Raw genomic sequence first — 19,403 nt, forward strand, 5'->3', positions numbered from 1 at the left:
GAATATGAATAAAAATGAACTAGAATTACTTTTGGGGAAATAAATAAATTGAAGGAGATAGAGTTGCAGTGGGTCTTTTGCTTTTCATATTATATAGATATTTATTATTTTTACAATAAAAAAGCAGTATTTACTTATCGCTTATATAAAATTTGTAAAACTTATACAATTACTTTTAAAGTCTTCAAAAGATTTAAACTGCTAAACTCCCTTCAAGTAACCCAGTATAATGCAGTATTTACTTATCGCTTATATAAAATTTGTAAAACTTATACAATTACTTTTAAAGTCTTCAAAAGATTTAAACTGCTAAACTCCCTTCAAGTAACCCCACACCCCGCCACCACAAAAAAAAAAAAAAAAAATATCATGGTGGCAGCAGTAGCTGAATGGGAAGCCCTCAACTTTAAAAGGCACTTTGGTTATGACTATGGGGTCATCCAAGGAAGACAATCCTTTGGTTATTTGTTCCTTAATGAAAAACTACAGGTGAGTCTCTGTTAGAAAACTAGTATATACATTTGTTTTAGAGATGGTTATTATTCATTTAATGGTATTTAAAAATAATAAATAGTTAAAATGAAAAGTAGCAATCATTTTAGGATTCAAAGCAGAGTGTCTCTGTCATATCCAAAAACCTGCCACAGGTGTCTAATGCAATTGTCCCCTTGCATATGTGCAGTGGTGTGCATAGGTGTGGAGTCTACAATGGAAGGGATGGTAGGCAGTACAGATAAACAAGGCAAAAGGTTAAATGAGAAAAAATGATAACAATTGAGTTTAGAACAAGGCACTTTAAATTATCTCTGTCGATCTTTAATTAATTTACTGATTAACTCAACAAGTATTTCTCGTGTGTGTGCAAAGTATTGGATATTGTTTAGGCCCTAAGAATATAGCAGTGAATAAGACTGAGATGTTTCTCTTCTAAAAGCACATGCTGGCTAGGAAGGAGCTTACGCATATTATTTGCAGCTAGCTATTACGCACATTTATTTATAAATGATGTGAATTTAACAACAAAATCTATTTCGGTGGAAAATGAATTTATTACATACACTAGTCCTGCTTTTTGAATGTCCATATCTGAGCAGTCTATTGGCTTTGGTATCCATAATCCAAACATGCAAAACATTGCTTTCTTTCTCTTTATCAGCTGTTTTATCATCTGCCCAGGAGCTAAAGCCTCTTAATTTTTCTCTCTTCCACATGCCATACAATCCAGCTGGTTCTTAGCCTTGACAATTCTGCCTCTGGGGTAGAATTCTTTCCATGATCCCTGCCAGGTACCTGGGACAAGTCCTTCTCATCTGTGTTCCTGCTGCATCCATTTCCCCAATAGTGTTTATGTGTGTGATGGACTGACTGGGGCAAGGAGCCAGAGTCATCTTTAAGACTGAAACCTGAGCTAATCTGTCCCAGCTTCAAAACCATCAACAGGTCTGAGTACTCGGGGACAAAGACTAAACACCTTTCTATGCAATACAAGGCCTTTGAGAACTCGCTTAATAAAATCAAGTGCCAAAGGGGCCAGGAAAATAATGTATAAGAGTAAAATGAGCTGGGGCGAGAAGATAAATGGCAGCTGGCACATGGCCTTAGTGTCAGGGATCACTGAGGAGCAGTGGGGATGACCACAGAGTGGCCAACACCTGCCTCTTTAAGGGAGAGTTGCTTTTCAGCCTCGGTTCGTCACTGACATGCAGAAATAAGACATTATGAGTTTCTCAAAAAAAGCTAATGGTTCCTATTTTGTTCAATGTAAAATTTCCTGATTAAAAAAAAAAAATTGACAGCTAATTCAAATGTAAAAGAGGGCAAGGGAGGGCAAGGCTAAACACTAAGTTGAAACAAAACAAGCCTATAGTTCAAATAAGCCTGGGGAGCCACTCATGTCCCATCTCTACTCTGTGATTTTGGTCCTTCCCTACATCTCCAAAGAAGAGACAGAGCCTCTGCTCCCATTCCCAGACCTGTTAGCAAGACCAACCTGTTCACCATTCTGTTTTAAGTACAGCCTGCACACCCCTTCCTCTTTGTCTCTGTTCCCAGCAGAAGCCGAGGGTGGCCTGGCTGTCCACTTCTGACTGAGAAGGCAGGGGAAGGGAAGGAGCCCAGGCTGTGCCTTGGAGCACGTGACCTGCCCACCAGGAATTTTCTTGAACCCACACAGCCTTAGTAATTTGTGTATAGAATAAAGCACTAAAAGCCCAGTGACAAGCTGCAGTAAATACAGGCAAAGAAACCACAAGTGTTGACTTGACAACCTGCTTCCTTCTCACCAGTGAGTATCTCGGAAAGCTCCTTACGCTGGAAATCAAAGGTACACACAGGAGGCCATCTGCTTATCCATCCCCTCACACCGCCTCATTTTCTCATCTATTTATGATTCGCTCTTGTATTTGGACACTTTGAAAAAAGAATCCGGTATGTTCAATTCTACCCCAAACAAAATCAACTTTGGCCCATAGCAGGTAAGCTATTGAACCGAACTCATCCCACGTTTTGGCCACTGCCCAATGCGGAATGAAAAGTCCAATTTAACAGGAAAGCAGCACTAAAATGAGTTTTTGAAAGCCACATAAAATTCAGAGGCCTTACAGCTGAACTCATGTATCAGAAGTCTCAATGCTTTTATTTTTCAAAACACAGAGACATGATAGTAAGTGCTATGCCACCCACTGCCAGGTCAGAACCCAAAACGGGGCATGGGGGTGAGTAAATTATCAGGCAGGCTTGAGCACCAGATGGAAGCGACTGAGGGTCGAAGGGGACTTTGGCTGTCAAAGGTGAGCAGGGGACATCATTGACACAAGTCTTGCATTTTACCAAAATTCTCAAATTTGGACTTTAGACATTATCTCCGAATGAGGCTGGATACAGTCATAAAAGATTCTGTGATAAAACTGAAAGGAGATATTTGTCATCTAAATCGAAACCCCCAAATATGCTTCTAACAACTGTGGCCTTTTTGTTTTTTAATAACACGAGATGGCTGAAAAAAATGAAAGAGGTCCGGATCTCTTGAGCATATTGTGATGTTTGAGAGCAAGGCTTCTGAAGCTAGAAAGTCCTGAGTTCGAATTCTAACCTTCCTACCTGCTGATTGCCCTTGGCTAAGCAGCAGCACCACTTGTTCGAGGTGCTGACAAGTTAGCATTTGTCTCCTGGGATCGTCGTCGGGATTAAATAACATTATGTGAGAAAAATGCTAACTTTGTATATTGCTGGATAAACTTGAAAAGATCAGCTTTTTATTATGAAGAGAGGAGGAAGGGAATGCATCTCTCATACATTCAATTAATAATAAGTTATTGTTTTACTGTGGAGAATCAAAAACCATGAGAGCACGGCTCCTACTAGTAAAATCATATTCCAAATTTATATCACTGTTTACTTTCTTTAAGCGCTGTGTGTGTTCGGGCAAGAAATAAAGGGTGTCTGAGCTGGAATAATCCAGGAGGACTTGAAGGAGGAGGCGGTCCTTGTGCTCAGTCTGGATGGAAGAGTGCGCTATGTGAGAAAGGAATTCCTGAATAAGGAAGTGGAAACTGCACACAGAATTTTAGGTAGGCAAAGCTCATGGAAGGCCTTATATAATTACATGTGGACTTGGATTAATCCTTATTTCTGAAATTCTATTTTCTCTCCTCTCCTTTGAAACATCCTCAATTGAAAAACTAGAAAGACCAGATTAAATAAAGATCTCATTCACATATCTATGTAGGAAAAGCGGAGAGTGATTTCCCAAATGGTTGAGCCACACCACTCTCATGATTAATGTATTTCTAAATGTTAAATGTCTTTCTAATGTATTTCTAACAGCCGTCCGGCCACTGCTCCACTTACAAAAACCAAAAGTCAAAGGCTTTGCTCCCTGCACTGTGAATAGAGATCTGTCTGATAACTTTAGAAATATCTGGCCCAATTTCAGCTAGCTCTACTGCTAGCAGAACCTTCAGGGAAAGGTGGTACAATGTGTCCAATCTCCCTAGTGTCCAGCCTCCACAACTTCTCATCTTGCAGGGTCTCATATGGTAAGAAGGGGTGGCCTCAAACTGACTGATTCATTTCTTTTGGATTGGCTCAAGGTGTATAGAGAAGTTGCAGGTGTCAGACACTCCCCGAGGTACCAGGAAGCAGAGAACACAAGACAGGTTCTTGCCCCCAGAAGAATCCCAGGCTAATGATGGAGACAGGATATTCACAAGTGAAAGTGTCTTGGAGATCTGTGCTGGATAGAGGATGGTAAGAGAACTGGGGAATGTGGAAAGAGAGAATGAAAGAGATAATCCAACATCCTTAGCCTTCTTCTCTTCCTAAGAGCTTGCCTTTCTTCTAAGAGTTTTGTAGAACCTAGGGAGGCAGCTTCTAACTTTCTCCATTCAGCAAGTCAAGCTTCTAATCTGTCTGCCTCATCACATTTCATCATAAGTCCAATGTTTCTCACTCTGCCAAAAGTTCCCCCAAAGGGTCACCTCCTTAGATACAGGAGTAAAGTCTTAGTCATCTTCGTTTCTCTCCTCAGGCTGACTTTATAAAGCCTCGGTAAACGCTAGTTAGACTGAATTGAATTACATTGAAAGCTTACAAATTTTTGCTATGTTGAATTATATTGTGACTGATGATTATATTTTGCCGTTGAAATTATTAAATAGTCAACTATCCTAAACATTATGCCTCTTGCCACTTCGTGGGGGAAAAAAAAAAACTTTCCATGATTCTTTCAATTTCCATATCTTTGAGTACTATATATATTGTAAAAAAAAAAATTGAAAAAGGGAATTAAAATTGTGAACAAAAGCAAATTCAGCTCTTAGAGAAATACCCGACAAGTCTACAAGCTCACTGAGGACAGGGATGTTACCACATTCACTTGCATGTCCCCTCAGTATCCAGTGCACGTAGACTTTAAAATAAATATTAGATATATAAAAGAACTAAATGGATTAATTGATCAATTAATTAATGAGAAAATGTAGGAAGTTCTATAGAACTAGAAACCAAGAACTCTGCGTTCTAGTTTTGATCCCCATAGATTTTTTTAGTAGTCTTTTAAAACAGTTACTTTTTAAAAAAATTTATACATAGTACATTTTCTGGCATATACTTCTAAAGTTTTAATAGATATATAAATTTTTATTTATATATACATATATATATATGTAGTTGCCACCACAATCAGGTTACAGAACAATTATATCACCCTAAAAAATTCTCTTGTTTTGCTCTTTCTTATCAAATACTTCCCCTACTCTGGAAACCACTGATCTATTCTCCATCCCTATAGTTATTCCTTTCCCATACAATCATATAAATCGAGTGATTATAGTATGTAACCTTTTAAAACTAGCTTATGTCATTGAAATTCATCCTGTTGTTGCATGTATCGACGGTGCTGAATAGCATCCTATTTTATAGATCTACTATAGCTTGTTTGTCATTTATCCATTCAAGAATTTTCAAGTTGTTTCCAGTTTGGGATGATTATCAATAAATCTGCTACGGACATTATATATAGGTTTTTATATGAATATAACTTTCATTCCTTTAAGGTAAATATATAGGAATGAGATTGCCAGATCCAAAGGTCTGTATAACTTTATAAGAGACTGCCAAATATTTTTCCAGAAAGTCTGTACCATTTTGAATTCCCACAGCAACGCATGAGAGTTCTAGTTGCTTCATATCCTTGTCAGCACTTAGTATTGTCAGCTTTGTTTATTTTAGCAATTCCAATAGATATGTAATGATATCTCATTATGGTTTTAACTTGCATTTCCCTAATGTCTAATGATGTTGAACATCATTTCATATGCTTATTTGTCATCTTTATATCTTCTTTGGTATGAATTTGTTATCTTTATATCTTCTTTTGTCCATTTTTTTTAATGGATTACTCCTTATTGCTATGTTTCGAAAATTCTTTTTATGTTCTGGCTATATAAGTCCTTGGCTGGATACGTAATTTACAAATATTTTCTCCCACCATCTTTATTATGTCTTCTGAAAAGCAAAAGTTTTTAATTTTGACGAAGTCCAATCAACTAATTCTCTATTTTGTCAATTTTCATCTTGATGTCAATCCAAGGTCATAAAGATTTCTTCCTATATTTTCTCCTAAAAGTTTGTAATTTTATATTTTACATTTAGAATACGATCCATTTTAAGTTAAATTTTATATAAATTGTGAATCATATTAAAGTTCATTTTTTCCCCCTATGATTGCTCATTTTTTTCCAACACCATTTGTTATAAAAAATATTCTTTCTCCACTGAATAAGTTGTATCCCACAACCTTGCTCAACCTACTTATTAGTTCTAGAAGACTTTTTGGTAGATGCCTTGTGATATTCTAGACGGACAGCCATGTCAACAAGAATAGCAACAGTTTTATGTTTCCCTTTGCATTTCATGTTTATTCCTTTACTGCACTGGCTACGACTTTCAGCATGATGAAGAGGTGTGGTAAAGTAAGAGTAAATATCTCTGCCTTTTTCCTGCCCTTAGGGGGAAAACATTCAGTATCTCATTATTAAGCATGCTGTTAGTCATAAGTCTTTATAGAGGTCCTTTATCAGAAGTCCCTTCTGTCTGTAGTGTGTTGAGTTTTGTATTCCAGTTTTTATTTTATCAGTAGACCAGCTGTATGAATCTGGGCACATTTGAATCTAAGCTACCACATCAGAAATACACTTTATGCCTTTTTGTGATGATCGAAAGATAAAGATATACAGGTATGTGTGAGTGGAAGAAAGCACTCACCATGGTGCCACAAAAGAAAGATGACATGCATTTCATTAGTGTATGTAAAATAAAGCATCCCTGAGTTAATGCAGTCTTGTTATGTGCATTTTCTAAATAAAGGTAAGTTAGAGCCAATTCACTAGGCTGAGATAAGGTTCTTTTAACTATTGAAAAACAGATTTTAAAAAAACTAGAAAAATAGAATAGAATTAATATGTACGATACTTTAACCTAAATGTGGCACCTAACATTTATTCTTGTTATATTTCTGCTCTCTTCGGTTTTTGACAATAAGCTAGAAATTCTTCTATAGGCTTTGCATTTTTAATCTCATAAAATTTCACAGCGTTCATGCACCATAGATCTTATCCAAATTTGGACCTGAAAATTTTGAACTTTCAGAAAATAAATTTAAGTTTAATATAAGAAATTATCTTCAAAGAAAACACACACACACACACACACACACACACACACACACATCAAACCAAAACAAACAAACGAAAAAACCATAGGAGCTGTCCAACAGTGGCAAAGAATGTGTCTTAAGCTTGAGCTCATGGAACTTGAGGACACACAATGGAGGTGTTGGGGGAAGGTATGCCTACATGAAGTAGGAGATTAGATAGGCCTACAAAGTTTCTTCCAACTCTGAAATATACAACCGCCATAGATCACATATATGGCTTTTAAATGCTGACATGGGAAGCAAAGCCTAGGTAGTGGTCATCTGAAAAACTGGCCTGTGGGTCATCTTCTTGGAGTTGCTATCTGTTCTCCTCTTCCTGTCCTGCTACGTTCCTTCAAGCTCCTACATCTAACTCTTCCCCCAGTTTTTTCTTAGCACTCAGAGTCAGATGATATAATTCTAAATCCAAGTTTTGTCACCTTTATGATCACTGAATTTGAATATGTGATATTCTCTCCCTAAATCTTAAATAGCTCTTTAAAAAAAAAAAAACCTGTTTTTAAAGATTGTGGGTCATTCTTCATCCCTACCTGCTTTAGAGGCTTACATTTATTCAAGAATCAAATGAGAATCCCACTCAAGAAAAAGCAAAGAAAGAAAAAAGTATAACACTCAGCAGAGTACCAGACATACAGTTAACAAATGTTGATTGTGTTCTAACTCTTTAAAAATAAAAACAAATAAAAGATATTACCCCAAATGCATATTTTTGGTATGCTTCTGTGTTTGGCTTCAAAAACACATGTTTGGATAAAACATGCATTTTTACTTCATGTGTTCTGAATGACATTATAGCACACACAGGCAAGTCAAAACAGAATCTCCTTACATTTGTATTTTATAATTTCTATAACATTCCTCTCCATTTGACCAACCCATAACTCTGTGCAGTGGGCACAGCAAGGATGTCTAATCTCAGGCAATAGGGAAAATCAGAGCACAGAGAGTTTAGAAAGAATTTTCCCTGGTTTCAAGGCTAATGGGTGGCAGAATCCAAGACACTGACTCACCTACAGGTACCTGTTTAGCTGCATTCCCAGGTAACCACTGTCTCCACAGATTATTTGGTTCTATTTGTGACCTAAGATATTCTAATTACATTTTCATATATTTCATATATTTCATCTATATTATATATTTTCAGAAATTTTATATATTTTTGTTTAAGGTGATTTTATTTTCTTGGATAGAGAGGAGCTTTATAAATATGATCAACTCTGAAAAGAGTAAAATGCTTAAAGTGGTGCAAAATGATGCTTTATTGGCCAAATTCTAAAACGTACGTAGGTGCACAATATTCAAAGGTGTCACATGTTTAAAATCTTGGGGTTTCACTGCTTGTTTGCAGGAACAGCATAGATCTTGCTCACCACTGTGTCTTCAAAGCCTAGAACAATGCCTGCCACAGAGTAGGCCATCCATAAATATTTGTGGAATGAATAAATAAAAACTTTTGCAAATAATTTCCTAGTTACTTTTTTGGGTAAGCTTGACCGTATTAAGGGTTTGTTTTTTCAAGGTGGCAACTCCTGCAATTCACCACGTGAATGCAAAATACCATGATGAGCTATGGACATCCGGATTTGAATTACACTGAAGATGCCAGGAAATTACCAACGGGAGCCTCAAAATTCATCGCATTAACTCACATCCCCAGAAAATTCATTCCTGAGGGTGTATTTCAATGAAACAGCTCCCTTGGGACCAGAGGCCTCTCCCCCACTCTGGGAAATAAGGATAGATATGGCAGTAATGGAGCTCAGGGCTTTTCATCTTCCCAAACCATTAAAATGCAAATTGGGGGAGGAGAGGTTGCCACAGGCAGATATCCCTGGGCCTAGCCTGGTGGAGGCAGCACTCACATCCATCTGCAGTCCGCACCTCCATGTGCACCAGGTCTGCCTCTTTATCCAATCCGGCCACGGACCTGGGGAAGGAAGGGAGACAGAAGCTCAGTGTCGACAGGACAGGACGGCAGACAACACATGGGAAGCACACAGGGTGATTATTCGCTGGGAAAATCATTGTCTCAGAGAGGGACTGTCTTGCACCATGGGGACCCATAGAATAAGGCCATTGGTGGGCCCTGGCAGTTTGCTACCTCTAGCAGCTGTCACTTGTCATGGGCATAACGCACGAGTCCAAGAGTGGTGTCAGAGAGTTGGTGACTCTCAAAAAAACATAAAAGACTACAGAGCCCACAGTAATGCTGGTCTAAATCTCTGTCCTTGCCCCTTCTCCACCACCTTACAGCTTCTAGGAGGTTCTCTCTTCCCCACGGTCTTCCACCTTGTCACACCTGGTTACTTCCTCCACTTCCTCTCCGTCTGCCCTCCCACTAGAGTGTGCTAGTCCCTACTCAGTGTGTCCCCTGGGCAAAGTGTGTTAGTCTCAGTCCCCGCTCTTTGCTTCATGGCATCCTTGCCCTCCTGAGTTAGATCCGTCTACCTTTCCTTCCTCCTGCCTTGTAAACAGTAAATGTTTAGGGACAAGCATGCAACATCTGGCCTGACAAGGACAAAATTCTCCTGATGATCTGAAAAGGAAACCTTAACTGTCTATTGCCATTAGCCAGAAAAAGGAAAGCTGAGAATCCTTACAAACGTATTGTCCTAAATATATTATTATATATTCAGAACTTCTACACAGAAGGCCCAGTCAGCTGTCTCCTGCATAAGATATCCAGGCCAGGATAAAATCCAGAAAATCAGTGAAAAAAAGGCAACAGAGATAGTAAAACATTCATGCGCTAAAGAAAACCACGTAATTCACTCTCTCCAGCAAGCTTTTACTCAGTTTATTTACTCTTATTTTAAATACCATTCTAAGATTGGTTTTCTGGTTTTCTAGTCCTCAACAGATAAGAGGCATCATGTTAGAAAAAAAAAAGGTAGAATTTAAAATGGTGAGAATCAACAGCTGTTACCCAGATAGCAAGAGAAAAAAAAAAAAAAAACCTATAAAAAAACAGACCTAAGAACTAAAAACTCAGTCTTCCATGTCATAAATGTCTACATTTCTCAATGGTTCTTGAGGCCATTACATACTGATGTTTCAGTATCTGACATCTACCTCGAGGCACAGAAAACAGGAAGCAGGAAGACAAGGTTGCTAATCTCTTCTGTTAAGAGACTAAGATTACAAATGATGTGTTAGGAAAAATAAAATAATTTTTGTTAAAATAAAACAATTATGTTTTAAATAGTTAAACTTTAGTGACTTAAAATGTTCACTTATATAAAATATTTCTGTCTCCAAAGAAACTGAATAAATGAGGCCTTAATCTAATACTTTATTTTTCCCATTGATTATTAATAAGATATCTTTTAATTTTTCCTCACTTCAGTGAACATAGGAGTGCATGTATCTTTTTAAATTATTGTTTTCGTTTTCTTTGAATAAATACCCAGAATTGGAATCACTGGGTCGTGTGGTAGTTCTATTTTTAATTTTTTGAGAAACCGCTATACTATTTTCCAATCCCACCAACAGTGCATGAAGGTTTCCTTTTCTCCACAATCTCGCCGGCACTTATTTGTTGTCTTTTTGATAGTCATTCTGACAGGTGTTTGGTGGTATCTCATTGTGGTTTTGATTTGCATTTCCCTGGTTATAAGTGATGTTGAGCATATTTTATGTGTTTTTTTAGTCATCCATATATCCCCTTTAAATGTCTATTCGGGTTTTCTGTCCATTTTTTAGTTGAAATTTTTTATGTTGAGTTGTATGGGTTCTTTATATATTTTCGGTATTAACCCCTTATTGAAGGTATTGTTTGCAAATATCTTTTCTCATTCAGTAGGTTATCTATTCATTTTGTTGATGGTTTCCTTTGCTATGCAAAAGATTTTTAGTGTGATGTAGTCTCATTTGTTTATTTTTACTTTTGTTGCCTTTGCCTGAGGAGTCATACACAAAATAATATTGCTAAGACTGATGTCAAAGCGTTTACTGACTATGTTTGAACATGAGAGTTTTATGGTTTTAGATCTTACATTTAGTCTTTAATCCATTTTGAGATTGTTTTAATATATGGTGTAAGAAAGTGGTCTAGTTTCATTTTTTTTGCATGTATCTCTCTAGTTTTCCCAACACTATTTATTGAAGAGACTGTTTTTACTCTATTGGATATTATTGCCTCCATTGTCGTAGATTAATTGGCTATATACACATGGGTTTATTTCTAGGCTCTCTATTCCGTTCCATTGACTTATGTGTCTCTTTTTGTGCCAGTACCATATCATTTTAATTTCGATAGCTTTGTAGCACAGTTTGAAATCAAGGTGTGTGATATCTCTAATATTGTTCTTTCTTAAGATTATTTGGCTATTTGGGGACTTTCGTGGTTACAAGTTTACAAACTGTTTATACAAATAAGCCCATAGCATACTTTTATTTATGAGGGTGTGTGTTTGGATATTTATTTGCTTCAGCCATCAATTATAACAGAATAATTCTTATTAATATACTACCTATCAGACAGTAAGCTTCCTAAGAACAGAGACTCTAACTCTTTTATCACCATTTACTATCACACACAACTCAAGATTAGGCACACCTACAGATTAAATAATCCGGATAAAAGACTCAAACTTCAAAGCTGCTCTGTCTTTGTGTCCACAGGGGAAGAGATTAGGCTACTCAGCTGGGCAGAGGAAGAGCAAAAGAACTTGGGTGCTGAGGGTAAGGAGAATACTCTTGCTCTTGTCCAGTGCACAGAGGGATGTCGCTGTCCACTTCCAGCAACAGCTTTGGGTTTCCCAGCACTGGCACTGTTGACATTTGGGGTGGTAACTCTTTGTTGTAGGGGCTGTCCTAGCTAATGCAGGATATTTAGCAGCATCCCTGTCTTCTACTAGATGCAGTAGTACCCCTGCACTTCTGACAACCAAAAATATCTCTAGACATTGCCTACCATCCCCTAGGGGCAAAATCACCCCCAGTTGAGAACCACTGCCTTAGCTGGACACATTGAATTGATGTCCAGACTCAATGCCTCCCTTACTAATGAGACAGCAAAAATAAACTGGCAGTGATTTCACTTCTTCACCTAATCCTACAACTGGTGAGATGCCCTTGAACTGTTGCTATTCTGGACCACAACATCTCATCAGGCAACTCTCTTGTTGTTCATCAGGTAGAATTAATCAAGTCCCTAATGTAAAGTCCCCAACAAGTTCCCACTTCCAAAAACCTAGTGAAGGAAAACACATACAAACACAGCAAGCAAGGAAATACAAGATGCAGATATTTGATGATTTTTTTTTGGGGGGGGGTGAGTTGTAAGGGATAAACTCACAAAAATATTTGGGAAAGCGCATATGGTAATAACAATAAATGCTAATGGGTATTGAAACTATTTGCATTTTAGTCATCGTGTTTGTTTTACAAGCATTTTCTTAATTACTCCTCAAAACTGGTCTTTAAGGAAGATGCCATTTATCTGATATTAATCCTTGGTAAAATGAGGATAAGAGAGATGAAGTACCAATCCTAAAGTCACATGATGATAACAATCCATAGATACTGAGTGTACTATGTTTCAGGCACTGTTTTAAATGTAAATGGTGATCTCATCAATCCTCACACCAATCTTGTGAGTCAGAACTATTCTTTGCCAGTAGTTTAAAAGGGCACAATTAGGCACTGAAAGCTTAAGCAACTTGCTAAATCAACTCACAAAATTAGGAGGTAGCAAAATTAGGGCTCGAACCAAGCAAGCGGCTTTGAGCCATGAGCTTAACCTCCCCTGCAAGCCGCCTCTCCTGGCTGGCGAGAGCAGGGCTGGGGATTGAGCCCAGCCTTTCTCACCAGTAAAACAGCATAATGGAACAGAATAGAGTTAAAGTATCAAGAATAGGTAGGAATCTGTGAAAGTCCTTATGAATATTTAAAAATTCCTCAATGGTGAATTCTTTTGTCACAAGGTTTTTCTGAGACCTAATATGGTGGGAAGAAATGAATCTTTTCCAGTGAATCTTTCCATTCTTCCTTAAGAAGGGAAGCAGGACCAGGCCCATTTATGCAAACTCCTCATCTCATTTTGAACGTATATGCCAACAATGATTTTTTATTTCTACATCTGTAAAATGGGAAGATCAAAATACCTACTTCATATCATTATAGAGGTTAAATGAGATAAGTAGTAAATGCTTAGAACAGTGCTTGACACAGAAAGCATTCTTTACATTTTAGTTATTTTTTTTTTTCATTTGAATAACAGATAAACTCATCTGCTTTCCGTCTGCCTTATTGCCTCCTTCATACCTAAGATCTACATTTGTTGAGTGCCTAATAATTTTAGCATTGTCCTGGGCACTGGATATGAAAAGTCCTGGCTATTGAGGAGTCTGGTTTAGGTACATTCCTCCCTCTCTACGTTGATTATACATCACAAATTCTGGGAACAAACTCATAATATAGGCTCCTATAATGTCCTGTACTCCTCTTCAGTGTAGAAATCACTATTTTGGATTGCAATTGCTTTTTTAAAAATTTATTATTATTATTTTGTATCTATAGAATATAATCCTCTACCTCATGGGCTTTTGTTGGATCTTTTTATACCAATATTTCCATTACAGTACTTGGAACATGGTACATCATCAATAAATATTTGTTGAATGAATGATTATAACACTTACATCCAGTTGGGCAAACTTCATATGGCCCTATGTAAGCCTTGAGCTCACCCTTGGGTCTCAAAGACAAACATTTTTTTGTGTCCAGAAACGATCTCAGTTTCGTACCTATGCACCAGATATTGTTTACCCCATGGACTGCTCTATCGAAGTTGAAAAAGAAAAAAAAATAATTTTAAAACAATTAACAAGCCCAACATTGACACATAAGGATGGAAAACTCTAGTGATTATTCTCTAAAACTGAGAGACTTACTGAATTCTGAGCAAGGACCAAAGACACAGGAACAACAAGAAATAAGGAGCCACAGTTAAACTACCAGGGAAGAAACTACTGTCAGCTCCTAGGACCATACACTCATAGATGTTACCAAGGGAAGTACATGAAAAAGGTCAAGAGGTTTTATAGTTTATTTTTAGCAACTGCACCCTCTGTTCAAACACAGTCTTCAAGTCCTAATATATAAAATAAGTCAAACGGGCACTCATCAGGAACCGTTAACAGCTCATGGAAACACAGCAGTGCTTGGGGAGCTGGATGCAGCAGCCTTTGAAACATCCAACCCTGCATTTCACGGATCAGAAAAGTGAGCCTCACAAAACTGTCCAAAGACACACAGGTTTGGAACCTCAGCCCAGTCTCTTCATGACACTGTCCAAAGACACACAGGTTTGGAACCTCAGCCCAGTCTCTTCATGACACACTTGGCTGCCACAAGGAAGTGCAGGGCTGAACTCCTATGTGTTTTCTTTCTTTGTGGTTGTGAATCCCAGAAAACAATCATCCCCAGAAATAAGAAAACCTGACCTTGGGGTAAGCACGAGACAGAGTTGAGGGTAAAATACTGATGAGGTCAAAGTACAAGTGCTTGATGAACTGATTAGCTAGGAATTTAAATTATCAAATAATCTTATTTCAATATATTTCTCCGAATCACACACAAATACGCCCTCCCTTTTGCTCTTCACTCGGGCTGCCTCTCCACCTGGAATAATCCTTCTGTTCCACTCTAGATATTCCCTCCTTATGGCTCAGCTCAATACCTACTTTCTATAAAAGCTCCTCACCTGGGTGAATATTACAACCTCCTGGGAAACTTTCTAAACCATCAAATACCAATGCATAGGCCCTTCTCCCAGAAGTCCTGGCTTAATTGGTCTGGAGCAATACTCCTCTCACATTTTAGTAGCATCAGAATCTCCTTGTTAAAACACAGTGCTGAGCTGCACCCTCAAAGTTTCTGAGTGGGGAAGGAAGGGGTAGGGCCCAAGAATTTGCACTCTTAGCAAACACATAGGTGACAGGATGATGATAGAGATCACACTCTGAGAACCACTAGCCTGGAGTATAGTCCAGGAATCAAATCAATCAATTGATTTTTACTGTCAATTTAATGTTATCTCACTTACTCCTTAAACAAACTTTCGAGATAGGTAGTATAATTTTTTTTTAGATGAGGAAATGAAAATTTTGAAATGTCAAATGGTGTAGCCATTGATACAGATAAGAATGTATGGTTAGAGTTGAGAATCGCTCATTGCAGCTTGAAACACAACCTCTGTGAACTAGAGCTAAAACAGCCTCTCCTTTTCATGTATTTGCAGTGTATTTAAGAGTAAGAATTCTGGAATCAGACTCTCTGAGTTAAGAGTCTTGGGTCTGTCCATCGCTTACTAACTGTGGGATCATAAGCAATTTACTTTTCTGTGCCTTAATTTTCTCATCTGCACAACAAGAAGATAATAATGACATTCCTTTCATTGTTTCTATGAGAACTAAATGAATATGTAAATGCATGTAAAACATTCTGAAGACAGAGAGGCATATATTAACACCTGACACTATATAACGCTTTATTATAGTGCTCACATTATCTAAAGTGCAACTGATATTTATTGAGCACCTAATATGCCAACATTTTTACTATCGACTTAATGTTATCTCACTTAATCCTTAAACGAGTTTTTGAGATAAGTAGTATAATTTCTTTTCATATGAGGAAGTGGAAATTTTGAGATGTCAGATTGCCTAACCATTGGTACAGAGCAGGGAAGAAATGGAGACTGGATTCAAACACAATCTGTCTTACTTCTACCTTTGGTTATTTGTGTATCTGAAATATTTCTCCCTTTTGACTGTACTATTCTTAAAAACAGGTTCTAGATCTGATTAGATTATGTGTTCAACTAGTGCCTAGCATTGTGACTTGCTCTGCATTTATTAAATATCTATTGAGTAGATGAATAAATATACAAGTGAGAATAATAATAACCTCAGCAGTACGTTTAAGATAAATGTTGAAAACAACTTCATAATATGGTGAAACAGATTTTATTCATTTAATTAATCTCCAGGCAATTAAGTGAATAAAGTCTTCATTTTAAGTTATTATGCTGCTATTTTCACCATTTATCCTCAAAGCAATACTCAATCTGTCAAACATACAGTCATCTGTGACTTGCTCGACAAACGTGATTATCCTGTAAAAATGTTAAGGCAGCAAAAACTCATCTCATCCAGTTCAAATGAACATGGCTTTTCTAGTAGGTTCTTTGAGAACTTTCCTCCCAAACCACAAACAATCCTTGTCTTTGTCCACTGCTAGCTCCCCTAGATCCCAAGATTTCTAGGGGCAGACCCTCATGCCCATGTCGCTACTACATGGCCCTGACTCTTGTTTATAGCTGATGAGACCAGAGCCAGAACCCCAACCTAAGGTGGGTCAAAGACATTTGTTTCCCAGATTAAGATTGGTTTGAGAAACTCTAGTATGAGACTTGAAGCAACTTGTCTTAGATGCCACTAATTGTTCTGCCAAAAAAAAGAAACAAAGGTGAGAGACAGAAAGAGAGCACCCCATGAGATTCTGGAGTAGGGTCTCTTCTGAGGTCTGACTGCATTTCTTCTCTCGAACCCTAATTAAGTTCTTCAATTAAGCTCAGTCAAGTTATTTACTGTTTCCTGCAACCAGAGTCATTACCAATACACCCCTCCAAAAGGGGCTCAGCATCTGCAGGGCTTTCTCCTGACTCCTGGATGAGCTGCTGTCCCTTCAGCATTCTGGTTCTCCCAGCAAATTAAAAGGGCCATTTACTAGTAGATCAGTGTCTTTCTAACTATGAACTGTGATCCACTTGTGAGTGATGAAATATACTTATTGATTCAACCCAATTTTTTATAAATAAAATGAAATAGAATTGAATAGAAGATATCAGAGAACATGTCAGATGGAAGACTATTTTTCATGTAACTTTGTTGAAGATACATAAAAAGACATAGGTTTATGCTGGGTCATAAGTATGACATTTCCTATCAGGGAAGCAGTATAAAAAGAGGAAGAAAAGAGAAACTATATGGTCTAATTTAATATAATATCATTCTAAGTCCTGGATGGCTGGAACCAGATCCAGCAATTACATGAAATATTTTCAGGACCAGGCAGAGACATATCAAGAGGTCACTCCCAACACACAGAGATTCATTTTGACTGAAGAACCTCAGTGAACCATAGCCAACACCATGCTACATGCTGGCAGTAATAATTTAAAACTGGTCATTGGGGTTTCATGAATGTGTTAGTGTTTTGACAATGCATGAGGCTTTACCGAAACACAACTGAAAAATTGCTCTATTGGGAATATGACCAGCAAAATCCCCCGACAAGTAATTATTGAATACCCACTAAGTGTGAGTACTTGGGAAGTTACAGTACCAACTACTATTTGGTTCGTTTTATTTTATTTCATTTTATTTTTTTATCTTTTTGCTGTGTATGTGGGCTACAGCCTGGCGTAGCTTTAGTGAAGAGTTACATATTTCTAAGCAAGACCATATTACATGACACAGCCTTAAAAAGACAACTGTTGCTCAAAGAAGACCCGTTAATCCGGCTAAACAAACCAAGCACATTGCAACATGCGCAGAGTGTTTGCAGAGAAGGAGCAGTCCTTGTTCTTAGACATTTGATTGTAGAACTGTCACTCTCAGGCTCTACTACCTATCCCCTGAGTGCATACTATTCCTCTAATAGGTATTTATGGGGCGACACATAAAGGGGCCGTTAAAGAGCTTGCAGTCTTGTTGGAAAAGTATAGTGGGTAAGGAAGGGTTTCAGAGAAGAGGGTAGACAAAGACTAGGCATGAAGATTATGTGGGATTAGAAAGTCAAGGAGAAGAGCGGGTGATCTGATGCAAGGCATGGTGGTGTGACTGGACATGCTGGAGGGGTAGACTATCGGGCAGCAGGCATGAGAGATCACTCTGAAAACAGAATGAAAGATTCTGAAGGCAAAGAAAAGTTAATATGCCAGCAATTAGGGATTGTAGACTCAAGTCTATAATATTCTCTTCATTTTAGTTGTACCATAGGACAAATTATTCTGCTTCTGAAGGTATATTCATTCTCTTTCTTTAAAAGTAAATTTGCGTAAATGTGACCTATGTCAATTGATTTATTTAGTCAAGTCTAGGCTTTTTAAAGTTTTGTGTTCTCTTTTTTTTAAAGTTTGTTGGATGTGCTTAAAATAGAACAAGTTGGAGCAAGTGTGATCCCCAAAGGGTGGAGCTTTGTGGAGATCCTCTCATTTCATCATTTACTGAGGGCTTGACTCAACACCTAGGGCCACTTAGGTGAGATGCAAGCCAAAGAACAAGAAACACAAATTCAGAACAAAAATAGTGTCCACTGAACTGTCCCAAACCACCCAGACTTCGCCAAGTGAGAAGAGTAGAGGGGAGCATTTTGATCGGCAAGGATTTTCATGAAAACTTAGACTAAGAAGGGGTATCTTTCTACCATCCCCATAGTCACATTACAAGGTCTCTTCTGGACAAAGCAACACACTAGCTAAATACTTCATTCCACTTATTCACACATGAGTACTGAGCACCTGCTATGAACCCAATACCAAGATGTTATGGGAGGGAAGATGCCAAGATAAGCATGATAAGGTTCCTGCTCTCTAGAAGCTCAGGCTGATATGGAAAACAGAAACAGGCAGATATTGGTAAGAAAATGTGGCACAGAGGGCTGTGGGAGTCCACAAAATATTGGGTCTTTAAAAGTGACTTGAAGAAAAAGGGACAAATAGATGAGGCACAAATCGACCCTATTGGCCCACCAATGTGGCCTGTGGCTCCCAAAACAAGTATCTCCCAAGAGCTTCCTGGATGTCCAACATGGAGACTGGTGGTAAGATGAGGGTCGGGGGGCCTGAGGCAGTGAATGGGCTGGTAAAGTGGGACAGGATATAATTTGAGAGAGAAACAGATTCATAAAAGAATGGACATCTATCCCCTGAGTATGTACTATTCCAGTTAAATAAAAACAAATAGAAATGAACAAAACCCTCATTGCCTCATATTTCCCAAGCTGGAGCTTGGGATGACACAGCTAGTGCTTGTTGGGGATCCAATGATCACATTGGGTGCTATTTTTAAGGCATAATGTGTTTTCAGGACAACGTGTCCCCTCTACAGTCCAGTGGTTAAGAGAGGAGCTTCAGAACCATGTGTCCTAGATCCTAATCTTGGCTCTACACCTGTTC

At 38.0% G+C, this 19,403-nt stretch overlaps 1 protein-coding gene across 1 annotated transcript in view; it reads right to left on the bottom strand.

Moving 5' to 3' along the window:
• SORCS3 (sortilin related VPS10 domain containing receptor 3) overlaps positions 1–19,403 on the bottom strand; it is a 540,518-nt gene that overhangs the window by 137,294 nt on the left and 383,821 nt on the right. Inside the window, exon 6 of the mRNA XM_011363775.1 lies at positions 9,079–9,143. Within this exon, the coding sequence (XP_011362077.1) occupies positions 9,079–9,143 (65 nt within the window). The remainder of the gene's footprint in view (positions 1–9,078; positions 9,144–19,403) is intronic.

Source organism: Pteropus vampyrus, unplaced genomic scaffold (genome assembly GCF_000151845.1).
Source record: "Pteropus vampyrus isolate Shadow unplaced genomic scaffold, Pvam_2.0 Scaffold89, whole genome shotgun sequence".
NCBI lineage: Eukaryota > Metazoa > Chordata > Mammalia > Chiroptera > Pteropodidae > Pteropus > Pteropus vampyrus.